The 20,378-nt window shown below is 35.8% G+C and overlaps 1 protein-coding gene across 1 annotated transcript in view; it reads right to left on the bottom strand.

Moving 5' to 3' along the window:
* Nucleotides 1-20,378, bottom strand: part of ANGPT1 (angiopoietin 1) — a 167,007-nt gene that overhangs the window by 68,733 nt on the left and 77,896 nt on the right. Inside the window, exons 3-4 of the mRNA XM_026080009.1 lie at nucleotides 19,011-19,132; nucleotides 10,435-10,667 (exon numbers count right to left, since the gene is read on the bottom strand). Of these exons, the coding sequence (XP_025935794.1) occupies nucleotides 10,435-10,667; nucleotides 19,011-19,132 (355 nt within the window). The remainder of the gene's footprint in view (nucleotides 1-10,434; nucleotides 10,668-19,010; nucleotides 19,133-20,378) is intronic.

Genomic DNA, 20,378 nt, shown 5'->3' on the forward strand with positions numbered 1-20,378 from the left:
AAGGCTGGGCTAACACCTGGCCCCAGAAGGAGACTTCAGTAGGAACAGATGTCCAAAGCAGGCAAATGAGGAAGAGGATAAGAACAGGCAAGTATTTCCAGAAACTTACAGCACAGTCACTTCCTGTGCCAGATATATTTAACAGGCTTTGAATGAACTTTCTTCCATGAATTTCTCCAGTTACTTCTTGAAAACATGTGAGCTTTAATCATTCAGTGTCCCATACCAAGAAATTCCATGTACATATTATGTGAAGGACAATCTTGTGTTGCTAGCTTTTAACCAGTTTGTTTCAGCTGGTGCCCCTTCATTTTTCACTTCAAGAGAGAGTTCCTAGTTCTGCATCCAAGCTCTACAAGCCACTTATGACTTCTACCACATTCTCCTTCAAATTATCCTTTCCATAGGCTGAAGCACTACTGATGCAACCTTGTATGGATGCTATTCCACACGTTTGATGACTTTCTCTGTTGCTTTTTCAGTTTTTTTCTCAAGATGAGGGATTTAAAATTTTGCACAATATTTGAGGACATCTTGAATTATACTGTAGTACAACTTTTTTTGTGATTTCCTCTCTGTTCCTTCATAATAATTGATAACATAGTATTTTAATTTTGACCATTAAGCAACAGTTTCAGTGTGTTTTATTCAAGATTTACTTGGGAGCTTACCTTGAATTGACATGGAGATTTTAGAAGGTGGGAGAAAAGAGAACTCTAGGGTGATGGGAGGGAGGGAGGTTGGGAAGAATGGTCCTTCCTCAGGTACAATCATCTGTTGAATGATTAGAATGGAAAATGCTGGCTTTAATTTAATTATTTGGAGTTCATGGGAGTATAAGTGTTCTTTTTTTCTTTTCTTTTCTTTTTTTTTTTTTTATATATATCTAAGGGAGCATACTGTCTTTACCCAAGACCTAGTGTAACTGCATGGTGTCTCCTGAAGAAGCTGTGCTGCTCTTCCCACTGCTGTTGGTTGTAGACTCCATAGCTACAGAGTGAATCATCTAACAGGAGGTCTGGCAGAGGGTAACTTTGCTTTGTTTTTTCTTCTTTTTGAAACCAGGCTTAGTCTTCCATTGGAAGAGCTCACTGAACTGATTCATCCCATGACCCTACAATCACTGGACAGAAAAGTGATAGGATTTTGTTTCCAGGGAGCAATAACGAAAACAAAAATAGCCCTTTTGCCATCAACCCATAGCCCTTCATGGCTGCATGCATCCTGCTCACTGCATGTGGGAGGTCTTGAATGCATCCGTGAATCTCTTAGTACAAACCAGCATAACTACCAAGCCTCAGTGAACTGCAGTTAATAGGGCTGTGTTGATTCTACCAGCCTAGGGACCAGTCCAGTGTTAGAATCTTTAGGAATATTAAGGTTCATTACATATAGGAATTTCAGGTCTATATTTAAGTGGGGAAGAAAGAGGAAGAATGTAGCTGATTAGATGCCTCACATTAACATTTACAGAAAGGTTTTAGCAGCTAACAGAATATTGCATTTCTCATTTAGTTCTCCAAGATTTTGAAGCAAGGAAAGCAAACAATGGCATAACAAGAACACTCGAGGTATCCAACTACTTACTAAATAAATCATTTATAACAGAATTCCCCTGCTTTAGCACTGCAGGAACTGACTAGGTCTTGGAAAACAATGTTAATATAGCGAGCTTTCACCCTCTCAGGGGCATAATTATTTACTACCTAATAAATTATCAACAGTTATCAAGTTTGTTTCCCAATAAATCTAGCCTTAGTGACTGGTAACAACAATAATACTTCGATTCACTGTGCATTTGAAAGACATCACTTAGGAATACCATAAAGTGGTCCTCATTAGTGAGCTGAAATAGAATGCCTTACAGCCCATTTACAAAGAGATAAAGACACTTAATTATCCAGCTGCAATATAGTTCCTTAATAGTTTCTGCTTGAGACAGCAATTTTGTGAGTAACCAGCCATTCATTGAGAGATGAGAACTAAAATAGTCTTTCACAAACTGCTTCAAGAGAGATTAAGCCACTGGCTTTGTTTAATATCTCTAGTGTCCATATTTCTTTAATTGATTTATATTTTTCCACGCAGACACCCTAATGTGCATTTACGGTTGCCAGCTGAACCATGGTATGCACACAAAGAAATTTTTCAGTAACAAGCCGTTAGGGTGACACCAGTAGTGTTGTTAGTTGGTTTATATACCCTGATATCCYCTGTAATATCTTTGCTGTGAGTGAATAATACCAATTTTGCAAAGCAGAGTGAAGAGGGATTTGGCACCGACATATTCCATAAAAATGAGGGTGGGTGATGGATTTCAGTATTACCAATCAAGAATTGTAATATAAAAAATATATATGTAGTTAAGTTATTCATTCTTCAGTACTAATAAATATTGACCTCTTGCTGTCATGACCATCAAGGTAACAGGGATAAAAATAGGTGGACCCCAGCTTGTCTTTTGAAGAGTTTAACTATCTTCCTACTGACAGAAGTTTTAAATACTGTACATTTCAGTTAACTTATTTCAATACTATATCTCTAGTAAACCACAGTCTGATTTGATTTTAACTAATATACTTGGTTGTATTTTATTATACATCATAACTTGAAAATTAAGTTATCCTTGTCYGAGAAAGGTATGAAAATGTTTTTATTTTAAACCATTACGATTTGGAATTAATGTTGCTACTTTTTTAGTCTTGGAAAACAAGAACATGAGATTCATCTGTCCTAATATAGATGCTGAACATATAAACATCAGCACTAACCTTGTCACTTTTGTGCCTTTGTTGACTCTGGAGGTAGTTTAGGTCAGATCTACACATTTGACATGTAAGTGTTAGGTGAGTCAGGCAAGACTAAGCCCCCAAATTTCCTACTTATCTTTGAGTACCTCTGAAAAATGCATATGAACACAGTAAGTCTCCAAAGGAAACAGGGACCTATAGCATCTGAGCAGAATAGCCAAGAAACACAAAATAAAATCAGTTCTGATGCATGAGCTTTACTGAGCACCTACTCAGCTGCAGAGAGAGTACCTGCCTCCAGCACAGCCCTTTCCACCTAGGGGGCCACTGCCTCCACAGGGCTCTGCTTCGCAGGACAAGGGGACCCCTCTTCAGTGACACTAAATGCAAAATTAAGATTCAGGTTTTGCCCAGCTTTCAGAATACAGATACAGGCAGAAAAAAAAGTGGAATGCATCTTTGTAATACTGACAAGTGCTTTGTGAATGGTGGGTGGAAAAATCCTTTATGTTGTTTTTTGATAGTGATCTTCTATTGCTTTTTAAATAAAAGGTATTTCTTTTATTGCGTTAAAATGCTTTTTTTTTTTGCTTTTTTTTTTTTTAATAAAATGCAATTATTTGCCCACAGGATATCTAAAGCAGAAGAAAGTAGAGAGAAACTGAGCAGATGGATGTTTCCTATATCCTCAGACACACATATTGTCAACCTTAGCTGAAGCAATTTGCTTTGACATTTTTGGGGATCAATGTTGGGTCTAATGACAGAATAAGGTAAGTGTGGAATGTAAGACAGCTTCAATGCATTAAATGAAGTTCTGTTCAAAACTCTAGTGCAATCACTCCAACTTTGCCAAGTCAATTTAATTATGTGTTCTTAATTTATTCTTAATTAGGATTATGAAAAATAAATTTTATAAGAAGTTTTGGAATTCATAGGTGAAAAGTTTCGTGTTTTGTTACTAYACTGCAGCATGTTATAAAACATCGATAATAAAAATGGAACTACAGCTATAAGAAAGAAAATATCTGTCAGTTTATTCAGACATTCTTTTCTTATAACTGTGTTTCACCACACTTTTGATCCACCTCAGACCTATAGTTCACAGTCGAAGTCGGTCAGAAACTTCTGTGTATCTAGCAAAAAATCTTATTTTGCTTGTTTCTATGTTTCAGAAGAAAAATAATGAAGTGACTGTCATGCCATACTCTAGTTTCCTGCCTCACTAGTCAGGTCTCATCAGGCTGAAGGAGGAAAAAAAAATAAAATAAAATAAAATATACATAATAGTGTTAAGGATGAAGTATGAAAAGAGATTGTTAGGGAAATGGTGCCAGACAGAAAAGAAATGCTATCATCTTAAAATATATCTCAGATGGATACAAATTCTTCTCTCTGCACAGAAGAATGACCAAGAACCATATCATATGGCTTGACTCTTATTCTACACTGCTGTCTAAAATGTATTAAATGTCCTAGTTACTGTACTCAAGTATATGCCAAATCAACATAATATAGAAAATTTGTCTTGCTGAGCAAGTCCAAATATTAAGATTTAAAATTACCTTTCAGAACACCTGAATCTGATAATCTGATATTCTATCCTGGGACTCTTTAAAAAAAAAAAAAAAATCCCAGTCAGAAGTACTGACTTGTATTATTTAATCCGCCTTTGAAGTCTTTCTAATCAAGTAGGCCAGCATCTCTGCTGGGGTAATTCCACTAATGTCAATGGACTTGCCCCTGTGTCTGTAACGCACAGGTCACTTCTTTGAAGTTGTAGTTCTTTTCTCACTCTCTTTGCTTCAGTATAAAGCTTAACATCATAACAACTGTGGTCTAAGAAATAGAATAGACCACTTACAGTTCAGTGTCCTGAATAATGAATTGTTATGCCTTTTAAAAGCATATATTCAGTTAAAAAAAAGGTTTTGATACATTTAATTTTCCTGCATAATTTGCTAAAGTATGAAAACTACCCATAACTCTGGTAGCTCTCCGTAACTTTTCAGAAATGTCAGAGCCACTAACAGAGTTATTTACTTCGTGAACTCAGTAGGCACTTCCAGGGAGGTAAATTCCTAGCATATATGTGTATTATTTTGAGAATTAAGCCTAGCTTCTTGTCAGCATTCCAGAGGAAGCTAATGTTTCATTTCTGTCCTACTAGGAGATCACAAAACCAGACATTAACAACAACTTTCTCTACTGTTCCATTAGTCCTCTGAAGTATACAACTTTAGACCAAACATTTTAACAAGCTATATTATTATGCAGTCTGACAGACAACATGAAAAAACAAACAAACAAATAAACAAACAGCAAAAAAGAATAACCATATGGATAAAGATATATTCCCACTGAATTTTCACATTCCCTTAGGCTGTGGGTAGTACTTGGGCAGCTAACCTAAGTTATGAAAACTAGTGTTAACACAGTAGACACTCTAGATCAATTTTCTTCTACAGGACAAAGAAAAGGACAAAATTTCCTTTGAAAAGAGCTGTGACTTTTCACTGGGCACATTCTGTGACATTTGGTTTTAAACATAATTTCCCACTGGATCGATATGATATCTGAATTATTTGGTTTGGACTTGTGTGTACTTCTTTGATGATGACATTATCTGTTGCTCAACACTGTTTATAGTGTACTCCTAGTAATTTTTTTTGAAGGACATGGATCATATTTGTATGTCCCTCTACTTACAGTACACATCCTTTTATAAGTAATATTTCTGATGTGGAAGTTTAGAAAGTCTGTCAATAATATGATTTACTGTGTTGCAGATATATTATTCTTTGTCAGTGGCAGGAATGCATTTAAGTCAACTTAAATTTTGCATTTTTCATATTTTGAAATAGCTATAATGCTAACGAGAAGAACACTTTTATTGGAGTTCTTAAAATTTCAGATCTGAACACTCAATCCCAAGCATAATATTTGCATCCTGGGAATTTTAGTCTCAGAACAGGAATAAAAAGGAGAAGCCAAGACTACYTCTGTTTCCATTCAAACTCTCAAGATCAAAAAATTATTAATCCTTAGTCAAAAAATCTTCAAAGTAGTATGAGAAGTGAGCAGTTTTAATAAAAAGATATTCATGAAATCTTTGATAATCTATACAAAGAACTGCTATGATCTCTATCCACACTTTCTTATCTTCTACAGGTGAAGGACTTTTACAGTCCTAGAGATACTTGTGCAATATCTATGCTGTGATTAAGTGAGCCTTCACCTCAAAGTTTCTATTTCTTTAGTCTCCTGTTTTGGAAAAAAAGACTCAGACATTTATCGATAGCTGAATTTGGAAATTACTTAATCTGTAAAAAGTTCCTTTAGATTTCCACAATGTTGAACAAACTTTTCAATTGGAAGGCTAGTGTCTGAAAGCCTTGGTTTTTTAGAAATTATTATTTTAAAAATTTATTGGCAGCTCCTGCAAAGATTGTTGCACCTGCCTAAAAATATATATAAACAATGTGACAAGTCTATTTAGCCATAGACACAGGCCAAAATGGAGACATGTTGGTCCCCATGGTATCCTGCATATATTTGAACTTTCTGCAAGATCACAAGCTCTACAGAGTGTCTATTTTTAGGGAATAAATTTAACTGAAAACCTAGAATAGCTCACTTGGGGACAGAGAGGTGTGTGGTATTTTGGAAATCAAACTCGCCACCAATTGCAAGTTTTACATGTGGCCCCTATCTCAAAATCAGTCTGTAGCAGAAGCAGATATCTGAAAACCCCAGGTATTTGATATTACTGAAACTAAAAGTGGGATCTGGACTTTGTATTTAGGTCCATCTATACTAAAAAAAAGAAAAAAAAAAAGTATCCTCTGTGTAGCTTTTCACTTTTTCTCTCCTTTTCACTTTTTCTCTCCTCCTCATTTTCCCTTATGTCCTTCAGAAATTCTCCTAACATTATCTAGCCATCATGGAAGTACCAAAGTAGATTATATTGTAAGCTTGTCATCCAGTAATAAGCATTATGTCAGCTAACCTTCTCAGATTGTAAAGCTAAACCAAAGTAGTTTCTCTTCAACCCTGTATCTCCACACTGCTCAGGCTAAATTCATCACAGACTCCCACAGCAGGCAGACTTCCAAAAGCATCCCAACTTATTTAAGTTAATCTAAAAATAAATCTTCTGATACGATTTGTCATTACTGGAAGAAGTTTATCTCATGTTTTGTAATCAAAGAACAATGATTTTCACCAGCTTAGTTTCAGATGAAGTCATTCAGTTGTATCACTAGTTAAAAAAAAAAAAAAAAGTTTAAAAATTAGTTCAGGTTCCCTTGGCAAAGTCTGAATCCTATGACTTATGCAAAGGAGAACACCATTTTGCTATCTGTGACTTATCTTGGGGAAGATTTTCAGATTTCTTGATGTTGATAAATATACATGCTCACATTTAATTTATGGTTAAAAAAATCCAAGGCACTTACAGACATTCTCAAAATACCATAGGGTTTAGCCATAGTCTCTCAGCTCCTGTTTTCATCCTTGGGCGGTGTCTCATTTTTGATAATCTGACCTTCTAGACACAATGCCTTGCTTAGGTCATGCTTCCTTTCAAAGATGATTGTCATCAAACTGAAGTTTTTAAGGGTACCCATCTTTTTCTAGCTCTTAGACTTTCCAACATTTCAAAAATCCTTCTCAATCCATCTCAATATTACCTAGGAACTCCTACTTACTTAATCAAGTACTATATTAGTGGAAAATCTCTCTCAATGTTATTGGCTTGTCCTTTTCTTTCGACCACTAGTTATTTTGTATGCTTCTATAACACCACCCAACATACCTTCTTTCTCACCTGAATAGAGAGACTACGTTTTCTTTCTTCATATGAAAGTCATTCCAGGCGTCTACTTCCATTGTCCTATTCTATTCTGGACTACTTTGATTTCTGCTACATGCCCTATGAAATTAGATTACCAAGATTTGACACAGCATAAGACAGAAGAAATGTCATTGAATTATGTATCACATTTTGTTATTCTCTGTCTTGCAATAAACACCAATTCTCACAGTTTATTTTATGTTTCAAACATAAGCACACACATAAATATTTGTGCTAGACTATCTAAACTACATTTTTTGTGTGTTAATTTAGAGCGGTTTCAATTGTACTTCCCAGCACGTACACTTTTCCATCTTCAACATATATTTGCACAGACTAAAGTTGGAAGCAGTTTTTGGTAAAACCAAATGCTTTAGTATTCAGCTTTCACTAGAGTGGCCTTGCACTACAGGATAATATTGCTATTTTAACTTAATCTGCCTGGCCCCTTTTTCAACTGTGAAACTACTTACCAAAAATGTTGGTCAGGTAGTCTTAAACAGGCAGCAACTGGAAGCATTTTTGCAATTATTTCTCTTTAAATATTATCAGTCGAAAAGGGATCCAAGGAGAATTCTGAACATGTTAATATGCAGAAGAACTGGAGTCAAAAATCAAGTGTTTGAGTTGGACTACTAAATTTATATTTAGGTATTTAACTGTGATGAACATTTTTTGTTTTCACAATTCATCAGAAGTAAAAACAGTGCTGAAAAATCAGGTTTCCGGGCACCTGAATTTGGATCCAGGAGCCCAAACTTAAACTCCCACTTTTCACATATGCACTGAAAGTTTTTATAAGAAGCAGCTGATGAATGAACCCAAGTTTAGGAAAAAAAAATTTTTTTCTTTGAATCAAATTCAAGATGATTATAAAATCTGTTTTTAACCTCAAAAAGAACTTGTAGTATATCTTTGTATGAGAGTAATATATCTTTCATATTGATATTAATTTTAAAATGCTCCTGAGCTCTATTAGAACACCCTGCACAAAACTTAGCCAGGTTTCTTTGCCAAAAGGCCATAAAACATATTAGAGGATTTGCATTGCTTCACAATATTTCTCTATTGGTATGAGAACAGTCTACTATGAAGGATGTTATTTAATTCAAAATGCTGGGGAGCTGCATAACAGAATAAGCAGAAGGAAACACTTAGAACAGACATGAGAAAAAAAAAAAGTGGGCTATCAACGAGGGCCGGAGTATGCAACACTTCCAAATGAAGAGAAGGAATCCTGGTCACTGGAGCAATTCAGATTTAAGCCACACAAGTTGTATGGGAATGTATAGTAGAGAACAAGCCCACACTGCCTTGAGATGGTTAGTTTGATCTAATATATCCTTCTGCCTCTTAAACCTAATATTAAATAATGATATAGGTGATGAGGGTTTTTTTTAAAATTATTATTATTAAAAAAAAAAATCATTTAGGGCACTTACAGCTCTAGAATTACAGTGAGCAAATGTGCTGGGCTCTTCAGATTGCCAGTATTAATCGCGCGTGGCCCTCTCATCTGCACTTCCATACTCACTGAATAAGTAGCATAACATGCACATCTACGGTTTCTCTCAGTTTACCCTGTAGCCTTACTCAGAAGGGTTTTTCATGACATCTTCCCAGATGTATCACACTTTTGTCAACCTCATTTCTGATTTTCCCTAATGGTATTTTTAACTCTCTATGAGCCATACCAAACACAGCTGTTAAACCTGTTTTTCTTAGCTGCAATTTTTAACATATGCTTTTTCTGTTATATCCCTACATYTCTTTTTCCCCTCCTCTATGCTGAATGACTTTGATCCTTTTGGTAGGTACTCATTTGTCCTTTTCAGTGTCCCATTTCCATGCCTCAGAGTGGTTGCCATACACCATTTGTCTCCCCCAACCAGTCCTGATGAGTGGAATTTCTTTCTGAGACATTCTGCAGTGTCGTTAGCATTTGAAAGATAATACTCCATCTAAATTTCTTTCTCAAAATCTTCAAGAAACATGTTTACTAACAAGGCAAATTTCAGGAGAAGGGCTTTTGAAATTGTGTGTATACATATATAAAACATTTTTAAAATCTATTAATGTGCAGATAGCTATGACTCTCTTGACTTTCCTTACATAGTTTATTAATTGTCCTAGATGTTTTGTCCACCCCTTCTTCAAAGAAATATAATTTCTATATTCTCTAGGTAGTGTCCTAACATACCCTGAAAACAAATAAACAAACAAAATCCAGCAAGGTAGAAGAGAGAAAATTGATCCCCTGTTATAAATAAAAACTGATTTAAGAGATGAGTCATCTCACTTAACCTTAGATGGCTACAGCACCATAAATGCCTACATCTGAACTCATTACTTTATAACCCACATACATGTATAAAATGCCAGGTTACTTTTGTTCATTTAGTGCCCAGTTTTCTCCACTGATTGTAAAGGAAGTCTAAAGTAACTCAGAGACAGAYATCTTTAAAATAAACGTCCACATTTGGTCAGATTACTCCCAACAGAAGGGGACAGAAGCTCAGAGGAATAAGTTAGCATTGCTAGTTTGAAGCCAATGGCATTGTAACAGCCTACATCAGCTAAGGTCATGGTACAACACCAAAATACTATTAAAGTCAAAAACCTTCAAATATGACTGTTGGTAAAAGAGTCAGTCTTAGCACCGTCTGAACCTTGCTTTGATTCCTCAGTTCAACAGCTCCTTTATCCTCAATTATAATGTACTTTCTTTTTTGGAATAGGTTCCTCAAATTCTGCCTCTCCAAAAATACAGCACCTACATCAGAAGGAATTTACTACTTCTTTCAATGTTTTATAATGCTGCTTTCTTACCTCCTTCCTTGGAACAGAGGCTGATTAGAGTATGAACTGTATCCATCAATTCAAGCTGCTGTTTCTGCAGGACACTGCTGTTGCTTGTTGCCTTGTTTAATTGCTTCTCTAGTTCCTGGATTATGTAGCTTTGGCGAGTTACCAAGCTTTGCAGGTTCTCTTTTTCCTCTTTCAAAGTGTCTAGTTCCTCTTTATGCCTTTCTTCCATTTCTAATATTTTCTGCTCAAGTAAACTAAAACAAAGGAAAACAATTAGTGGGTATTATTTCATGTCAACATATTTACTAATACAGAAGACAGAGGTATTTTATTTTTCACCATAGAATTCAGTACATAAACRATGTACTGTAAAAACGTCAAAATGGTCATATGCACTACTTCAGTCAATTTATGCACTCTATCAAGTAGCCAAATGTAACTAATCTCCAAGGCTCCATTTTGTAACATTTGCATGATGCAGTGCTTAAACTGCATGGAAGTACATATCTAATAGTTACACCCATCCAAGCACATGAGCATATGGGCAGCAATGCACTTGCATAAAACAAGTTTATGCAGACAAGCCTAAGGTAGAACAGGACATTGAAGAGAACATCACTGGTAGTACAGATGGGTCAATATGATAAGGGACAAAAATCAGAGTGTTAAATTAAAGAGGAGTTTGTGAAGGGCCTTACAACTGAAGGAAGAAGGTAAGCATTAGGAACTATGCAATACCATCTAGGGATCTAGATAAAAATCACAATAAAAATACCATTTAATTTGGTCTGTGAAGCTGGGAAAGCAGCTGCGCACCAGGTGAGTGGTATCTGCTTTCATATTAAGAATAGTACTGTTTCTCCAAAAGATAAACCAGAAGTCTGCATTTTTAAGGTAGGACCTATTGCTTCCCTTGAATCCATATAGATCTTCTCTCCCCCTTTTTCTAGTTCCACAAAAGGACCCTCAGACAAAAAAATATTGAGCATCATAGTATGATAGACCTGCTTTCACTATTGTTATGAATAATTTTATACATTTATGTAAACACTTTCTCCTGACTAATATGCTTTTCCTAGCACCATCTCTATCCCGAGTTGGATGTGTACAATTTACAAGGATCAAAGGCACGTTAGATTATATCTAGAAGATTAGAGGAGTTGTAGACACAAAGGACAGCTAATATATGTCACCACTGAACAAGAAGTTTTTTCAGGCCAGTGCTTTGATGCTGTGGTGTGAGTTTAGCAGAAAGATTTTAATATTATTAGATAAAGAAATGAATTCATACCCTCTGCTACCTTCTGTTCAGTAATTCTACTGTATATGCCAGAATAGGTGCTTGTCATGCCCAAAAACTAATGGGTGGTTACAAACTTGCCAACAAACCTCTTTCCCTCCAAGTCAGTCTTAGATTTTATTTATTTTCACTCTCCTGCCACCTTTGTTTTCACTTCTGGATAATAGATCAGTGGCAAAATGCCTGCATAATTTCAGGTCATTTAACCTAACTGAAGAATATAATAAAATCCATATGGAGTTGTTTCTACTAGATATCACAGAGACTTAATATGAGCTGTTACAAATGATAGCAATGCAAAGATTAAATTTAGGTCCTGGATTTGCTGCGCAAGCTAGAGTAATATAAAACTTTTTTTTTTTTTTAAATAGGTAAACCGAACAGCAAATCACTTTTTCTGAAACATTATAAATGTGGGAGTTGCAGAGACAGAAGAAAATATACTCTGCAAGATCAACATATCTAATTCTGTTAAAACCAGAAGAATCTGGGTAAGGGAAAAAAAAGAAAAGATGGGAAGGCAGAGCACTTTCTCTTGGGGTCAGTTTCCTTCCCAAATAAAGGGGGAACATGACATCTTATTCTAAAAAACTCATTAATTAGTAACAAAGGCATAACAAGTTTCACTTGACTTAAAACTGATGATAGAAAAATCTCTACTTTGTTTCAAATTTAAATTTATAACTGAGGATAATAAACTGCTTTAACACCTTATCAGACTTGTGGTTGATTTTTTTCATCTCTTGAACTCTTTCATTAAGCATGATACATTTATGCCATAGATCCTTGGACTGATTTTTTATTTATTTATTATTTTCTTTATTATGATCATTATGTGAAAGTCTTTGAGTTGTATTGTGCAGAAGGTCAGACTAATTAATGTTGAACTGGTTGAAAAAGTTCTGATGGAATTATTTTCAGGCATAAAACTGTTCAACAAAATCTAAATATCCTACGGAAATTTTATATGTTCTGTCAACTTTTTCACAAAAATTAATTAAATGTTCATTTTGACCCTAGATTTTAACTTTTCTGATAGACAATCAATTATATCAATGCACTTTGGAAAGGAACAAGGTGGACACTGTGCAATGGCTGGTAGATCTGGTCACATCTCAGTTTGACATCTTACGATCCATCAGAAGTTTTGTATATTGTCAATGTAAGAGAAAGTGCCATTCTTGAAGCCAGAATATTGCTTTACTGTGAAGCGGCAAGTAAAGACCAAAGAAGTTCCCTGCATCTTCATCCACATCACAGTGCAGAACAGATGGTGCTCTAATTTTATAACATCCTATCTACATGTCCACAGCTGAATGATTTTATGTTAAAGAGCGAGCCTTGGACAGCCCCAATACATGCATTGCATTGTTTGTTTCCCACTATACTCTTAAGACCACAGTAAATGAACCCATGGTGATGACAGTCTTATTTGGGGTAACACTGGCCACGTCAAGCAAGAAGGAAGAAGCTGACAATGTTTAGAGCCTCCCTGTTTGGCTTCTACATAGACAGACAGCAAGCAGATGTCTTATGGCTTTAGCAATAATACATCCTAATGTTTATGAGTGTTGTGTCAACCACATGTGGTGGAAAGATGAGGGTATAAGAGCACTTGGTTACTTTACAGTTTTCTATGTAGATTAAAAGTCTTGTTATTATAAACTGCAAAACTAAGCTATTTTAAGGAATGGCTATGCATTTCTGCAATGATCTTTCAACAAATATACAACTCTCAAACCTACAACAGATAAGAATAAGTCATGAAGATAGGACCACTCCTTGTACTCCTGGGAGAAATCCGTAACAACTGCATTTCATTTTGTTTTGCTAAGAAACAATGAGAAATTTTTGTTCAAAGCTTGAACCAAGCAAAAGTGAAAACTTCACATATGGTAGGCACTTCTGCACGGGCCTGTTCCTGAAGGACGATACCCTTAAATAGCATGAGATAAGCCACTCATATGGAAATCCTGGCCACACTGGAGTCAAAGGTCATATGTACTGTGTTTATAGCTCATTTAGACAAATTTATATATAATATATATATATATATATATATAAATAAATCTCACCTCCTTTTCCTAGGGAAAATTTTCCAGTTTGACTTTGAAACCAGTTACAGAGATATTTAGACATTTTTAGTGGTTGTTGGATCACTCTGTTCTCTTTCTTTTCCCCTCAAACAATTTCCAAGAACCAAGCACCATGAAGAAACAATTTTACTGAATGTTTGGTAAAGGCATTTTATCAAATCTTTAAAGAGGCACTATCAAGATGGGCTTAAAATGAAAATATTTCTCCTAGCTTTCATAAATTACCACTGCCAAAATAAGAAGTTATACAAAACAAAAGGAAGGCTGTCTCCATACTAATTAATCAAGCAATCTGTGAGTGTTGAGTGAAATTGTTATATAATACAACTTTATAACAATTTTCAGCAAAATGGCATGGTCATGATGTAATGACTGGCTGGTTTTTTTACTGCAAGTTTACTGTATAATTTTCCTATATATTTGAAAATGTTGCTGATCTAGACAGATGAAGCAGTCAAGGAAACTAAAATGTGCACAATAAAAATAAATCTCCATTCGCTATAAACAACATTATATATATATATACACACACACACTGAAAATGTGTGTGCATTTATATAATTGCAGCCTTCAGTTTAGAGGACAGTCAGGCATTCTGGGAACAGAATGAAGTTGTGAAAAAATAAATGTTATCGTTAACATGGATAAATATTGGTATTATCCATTTGGTATAATCCTTTGGAGTTCTTGTTTAGAAGACATTTACACTTAAAAAAAAACAACACACCACACACTTCATTTTCTTAACCAGTAACCTTACCTCTCTGTCTAGCCTACTGACCTTGGTGAGGCCAGGAATCTATTTTCAACCAGAAGTGTTAAGTTTGTCAGGATGTAAGCCAGTGGGGCACCTCAGTGTGACTGTGCTGTGCACAGCCCATTCGGAAAAAGCCCTCCGATAACACGGGAGAGGGTAGAAGGCCAGTACAGAAGTCAGGGAACAACTTCCAGAGAAAGCTGCTGTCATTTTGAAAGGTGATGAAGTAGAACATGTAGAAAGCACTTTTGCAGCTCTCTGGGGAGAAAGGAAAGTTTGATTTGGACAATCTCCCTTATAAGGTATGTAGTTTATTCACTAATCCGTTCCAGACAGTGGAAGTTTAAGGTTTTTTTTTTTAATCTTTGCTTCCAGAGGCCTCTGTTTAGACTGTTAGGAAAAGGCTATAGACCAGATCTTAGAGATGGACTTCCTTCACATTAAAAAGAATCTTAAAAAAAGAATCTAGACTTATTAAAAATACAGATAAAATCATTTACTTTGTTGACCTGTTCAATAAATAAAGACAGGCAATGTCACACAAGGAAAAAAAGTCTTTGGCCATATATATGTGTTTCTCTTGTATTATGTATGTATGGGAAGACAAACAGGTAGAGGATTTAAAGGCTTGTTTTTGTGTGCAAAACCAGTATTCTCTCATTGAGACAGCTGCTTTGTAGTTTCTTTTACAAGAGTGAAACTTCCTCTGTATTGTCATGTGCTGACTGCTCAAACTTGAGTAGGTGGTCTGAATGATTTAAGGAGGTGTCCTCATATTTCTTAAGGCCAATAAAGTTCTTGGCTTTAAGTCCGCCCCGTCACTTAGCCTCAGTAAGCCTATTTTTTATACCAGTGACAAGACTAGTCATTGAAATCAGAAAGGTGAAGTGAAAAATCTGATTTTTTTCTTTTTGGTATATGCAAAACTTGCATGTAAAACTCTCTTCAGACATGCTTTTTTTCCCCCCTCCCTTTCCCCTTTTTTTCCCACACAGTCAGGCAGAAATTCAAGAGTTATTCCTGAGTCATCTCCTTTCATAGGACATAACAGTTTTTTACTGACCATATTAGCCCAGTTTGATTTTCTGCAAACTCAAGCTGGATTATAAGTTTAAACTTTACTTCCACTATTTATTGTTGGAAGATGCAGAATTCCAATACATTTATCCTAATTTGTTTGATGAAAAAATGTTGCTTTCACACTGGCTTATTGAAACAAACAGCACACAATAAGTTAAACGCAGCTGTTACACTCTGAAAAAGGCTCAGAAAGACACTTAAGCAGCAAAATCTTTCAATAATAAATTAAAATAATTTTTAAAAAGCTCTTGTGGGAGAAAAAAATGCCAATAGAGGAAACCACCATTTACAATATAGTGGGTGGGAACCCACAGACTAAATTATTTATGGCATGAGAGCACTCAGTAGAAACAAGATTCTGGGGCAAATGTGACTCTACTTATGTGCCATGGAATATCTTTCACTTCAGTGGGATAAAAAGAAAAAATTTGGCCGCTCTTCCCAGTAGAGGCAGGAAGTAAAGAGTTTAAGGCCAAGAATAGATATATTTCTAGTCTAAAGAGCATGCACTGGTCCCCTGTTGATATGCAGTGGTTATTTTCTTTAAGGATAATATAGAAGTTACTGTACTACATCAACAATGAGTTATTATTACTATTATATTTTGCATTTCTTTCATCCAGAAACTAGTTCTCTGAAAGTAATTAAGATCATGATCATTGTTTTACACAAAGGAAACTGAATCACAGAGAAAGAAATGATCTGCCCATAGTACACCTTCTGTTTTGATTATTTTGGGGATTATAATAGTAATATCAGTTTCCACTGTGGTAGACACCTACTGCAAAAGAAAAACCCTTTTCAAAAAAAGTTTACAGTCTATGTAGGCAGCATAGATAGAAGGAGTTTTCCCTATTTTATTGAAGGGAAAGTGATATACAGACTGATGAAGATCTTTCAGCTGAACATAGCCTAATGGGTAGTCTGTAAGTGCTGTTTAAAGTTAAGCAAGCTAAAAACATTGACATATTCAGAATCCTAATATCTCCTGAGATCACAAAGATTTGTCCTGTAGCGAGCTTGAAATATGCATAATTGATTTCAGGATCAGGACCTAGAAGGCCAGGATTATGCAGTTATTTGTCAGAAGTAGATGATGCTACAAGAGCTGATGCTTCATGTTTTAGTGTAATCGTAACGCTACCCTCTCTCTAGCTTTCTAACTCCCAAGGAAAGAGTTAGTAACCTAACCTGGAAAGCGTATGCCAGGTTTTTGCTTCATTACAAAATGAAACTCCTTGTAGTTTTTCTGTTTATCCATGTATAGCCATGCTTCTGAGAGAAACAGTACGGTATAGAATGTTGCTTTTTAACATTCTCCCTTTTTTCCTAAAGACCAATCCAGACCATTTTGTCATGTCACAGACCATTGCATCATAATGTAAGTCAAGTCAAAGGTCAGTTTAAGTCAAATTTATTTACTGACATGCAGGCTTTACACCCTGACACATTGCTAAGATAAATAAATAAATAAAGATTATTAAGTACACAAGACATCACATAAATGGCTCGGTCTCTTGAACACTGTCAATAAATTTTTGTGGGTAGCCCGATTGTAGCAGATAAAAATGCAAGTATTTACTTATTTGAAAGAAAAAATAATGTTTGGGTTAATCCCAAATTGAAATAGGTATGTAAAACATGCAGAATGAACTTCCTCCTGGACATGCCTACTCTGTCCAACAGCTACAGGGATAGCCTGCACATGCAGGTTAGATGAATTGCTTGACTTCCAGATAACTGAAGTCAGTGTTAATCCCACAGTAACCTATCCATATTTCCAATTGGTCAAGGGAAATCCGTGGAGATCAAGAGTTTTCAGTGTGATCCAACTTCTCCAGAACAACATTTGGTGGAATTACTGGTTGTAGACAGTTGTTAGATTAAATAAATTGTTAGTTCTCCTAACCAGTAGCCCTGATGGTAAATTATTTGACTAGCTTTGCAATTTAATACCAATTAACAAACACATTTCCTTGGAATGACATTTTCTGTTCTCTATCATTATCTAGCTTTTTGGCCTTCTTTCTTCAGTAGATTCTTGCTTATTGTCTTGTTAGTCCTCTTAGTCCCAGGCCAAAATTTTTCTGACTCAATTGCTGTTTCTTGTGCAGCAGCAGGATTGTGGTACACTTTTCAGCAACCCATCTGATCTCAGTTTAAGGAATAGACTAAACCTTAAATAGAACACTTCAGTAACTACGTCACGTTTAATATGGTACGCCCTATTTCAACATCAAATATAGCAAATACAGGAATTGGAAACCTTAGTTCTAGTCAGACATCTCAAAAGTGTTCTTTCCAGGAGAAAGGAGACAAAGTGAAGCTAGGGGGAAAAGGTGCTCTCTGCCTTCCCTGCTTAAACTGGGCCTTTAGGTAGGCAGGAATATGAGATTTAGGGCTCTAGAAGGGCAACCAAGAAGGAAGACGACTTTATCCCACTTTCTGAGGTACTGGTTTACCAAGTCCAGGAGGTGTTTTCAGGTACTGAGCATCACAGAAGCGCCTCTGTTGCAGATAGGCTCTCAAACCCACGCACAAGACAGGCTCGGACACTTGGTTCTCTGTGGCACTGCTTATTTGGCTGTCTGATGTGTCCTATCCTTCAGTGCACCAGGTGCTGTAAGCCCTGATTGAGGGGCTAATTTATTCCCCAGTCCACGCATCTGGTAGCMTCGTGAACACTGATCCCAGGGCATTCATAGGATCACTAAGGTGCTGTAGCACAGAATGGGACAACATCGAAATTTCTCGATTCTCACTTCGTTGCTTGATAAGTTATTTACTGCTAAACAAAGTTTTTTATTCTTCAACTTCAGCATCAAAACCAAATGTGTATTATTCTCTTATTCTTTAAATGGAGCACAGTTTCAGGTATGCAATATAGAATAAAATGTTATACTGCATTCAAAAAGAGAAATGTATCCTTCTACATGTTACGTCTTTATATCCATTAACATTAGAAAGATGAGCTTCAAAAGATTTTCTGATTTTTATATATTTTAAGTTAGTTGATAATCTCATAATTTATTATTAATATTTGTCTGTTTGAAAATGCTCATACAAGTTATCTTTATGCTTTTCAGTAGCAGGAGCTGAGGAAATATGACTAAGTTGTCATGAAGCAGACTGGGATGTGAAGTTACATTACAAATGAGAAGTGGTAAAAAAAACAATTTGCATTTATCATAGCTGACACAGTGTAAATTCACACCCAAGCTCTTTTAGAAGGTATCTATATTACCTAGACTTTCCACTTACTATATTAGCTTCCTCCATTTCATCAGTAGATTAAAATAACATATGCAGAAAGCACTTTGAGGTGAACAGAAAAAGAGTTTAAGAGACCACTATCCACTCTTACCTATTTTTCTCATGAATCTTGAGGATTTCATGTGTCTGTTGCAGTAACTGTTTTTCTAGCTTGTATGTAGATAGTGAGTTTTCCAGCAGCTGAATTTCAAGTCTGGATGTTTGATTTAGCACCTTAATGACAAATTTAAAAAAAAAAGTTTACAGTATCCTGGTAGTGCTGTTACAACAACAGAAACGTAACACAACCATTCCACTCTGATCTGATGATTCATCCAAAAAAAAAAAAAAAAAAAAAAAGCCCTGATTTCTAAATCCTTTTCTCACCTCAGCTGCTCGGCTGTATCAAATGAACTCAGTTAAGCTACACTGATACGTACCAGCTGATATTCTGGCACCCTATTTGCTCAGAATAATATTAGGCCACTAGAAGAAGGAAAGGTGATTGCTAAACAAGTTTTATTGTAATGGGAAGAACAAGAGGCATGCCTCAAACATGCATTCTTACAGGGCATGCTTAAATCAGAAGGGTGCTAGAGTACTTGCACTGAGGCCAAAGTGTTGCATCTGCTGTTTTGTAAACAGAGCTCCTACTATAGCTTTCCCCTGAGATCTCTCTTTTGCAGTGTTGGCAGAAGCCTGGTGTCTGCTTATGTTATCACTGCTTGCACTCTCACACAAATTTTTAAGATGAAGGCTGTGATCCTTTACGCTGCTTTATGCAGTTGTCTTTGACCTCAGTGGTGCTCTGTATCAATAGCATGAGGCCTTACTCTGCACAATGGACTGAAACAGGCCTTCCAATTAGATGAGAGACAACAGATTCTAATAAAAGTAGTTCAAAAGTGAAAGTAACAGTCAAGAATGCAAACAATTATACTAATTAATGATTATTTATTTTGTTGGTATAGCATCTTTTATTACATAGGGTCCTGGGCAGTGTGTATAAATAGTTTTATAGGTACTTCTGCACACAAAAGCTGAGATGAAATCATTTCTTGAACTGGACATGATGCTTCTTTAACAGAACCTGTCCGGTCCCCTTGGCAATTATCCCTGTCATCACAGGATTATACAGTAATATTTTCTTATACATGCCTAACATGAGAAAGTAAAAATTATGGCACTCAAACTCAATTTACACAATATCTTTTTTTTTTTTTTTGAGTTCTTGACACTCATTTAGTGATTTGAGTTGTTCTTTTTTAAGGGAACAGAGTTCAGAAAAGTTGGAATTGACAAGTATGTATCTGTTCTGTTGTTGGAGATGGCTACGTTTGGAAGGGCTAGGAGGCATCACCAGAATTTCAGAGAGATCTAGGAGAAACTGATGGAGGAATTGATGCATGGTTTGCATGGGGTAAGGAGAAAGGAAGGCACGAATAATTTTCCAAAGGATATAGCATGAAGCAGCCTACAA

The sequence above is a fragment of the Apteryx rowi genome, unplaced genomic scaffold, assembly GCF_003343035.1.
Source record: "Apteryx rowi isolate R43461 unplaced genomic scaffold, aptRow1 scaffold_508, whole genome shotgun sequence".
NCBI lineage: Eukaryota > Metazoa > Chordata > Aves > Apterygiformes > Apterygidae > Apteryx > Apteryx rowi.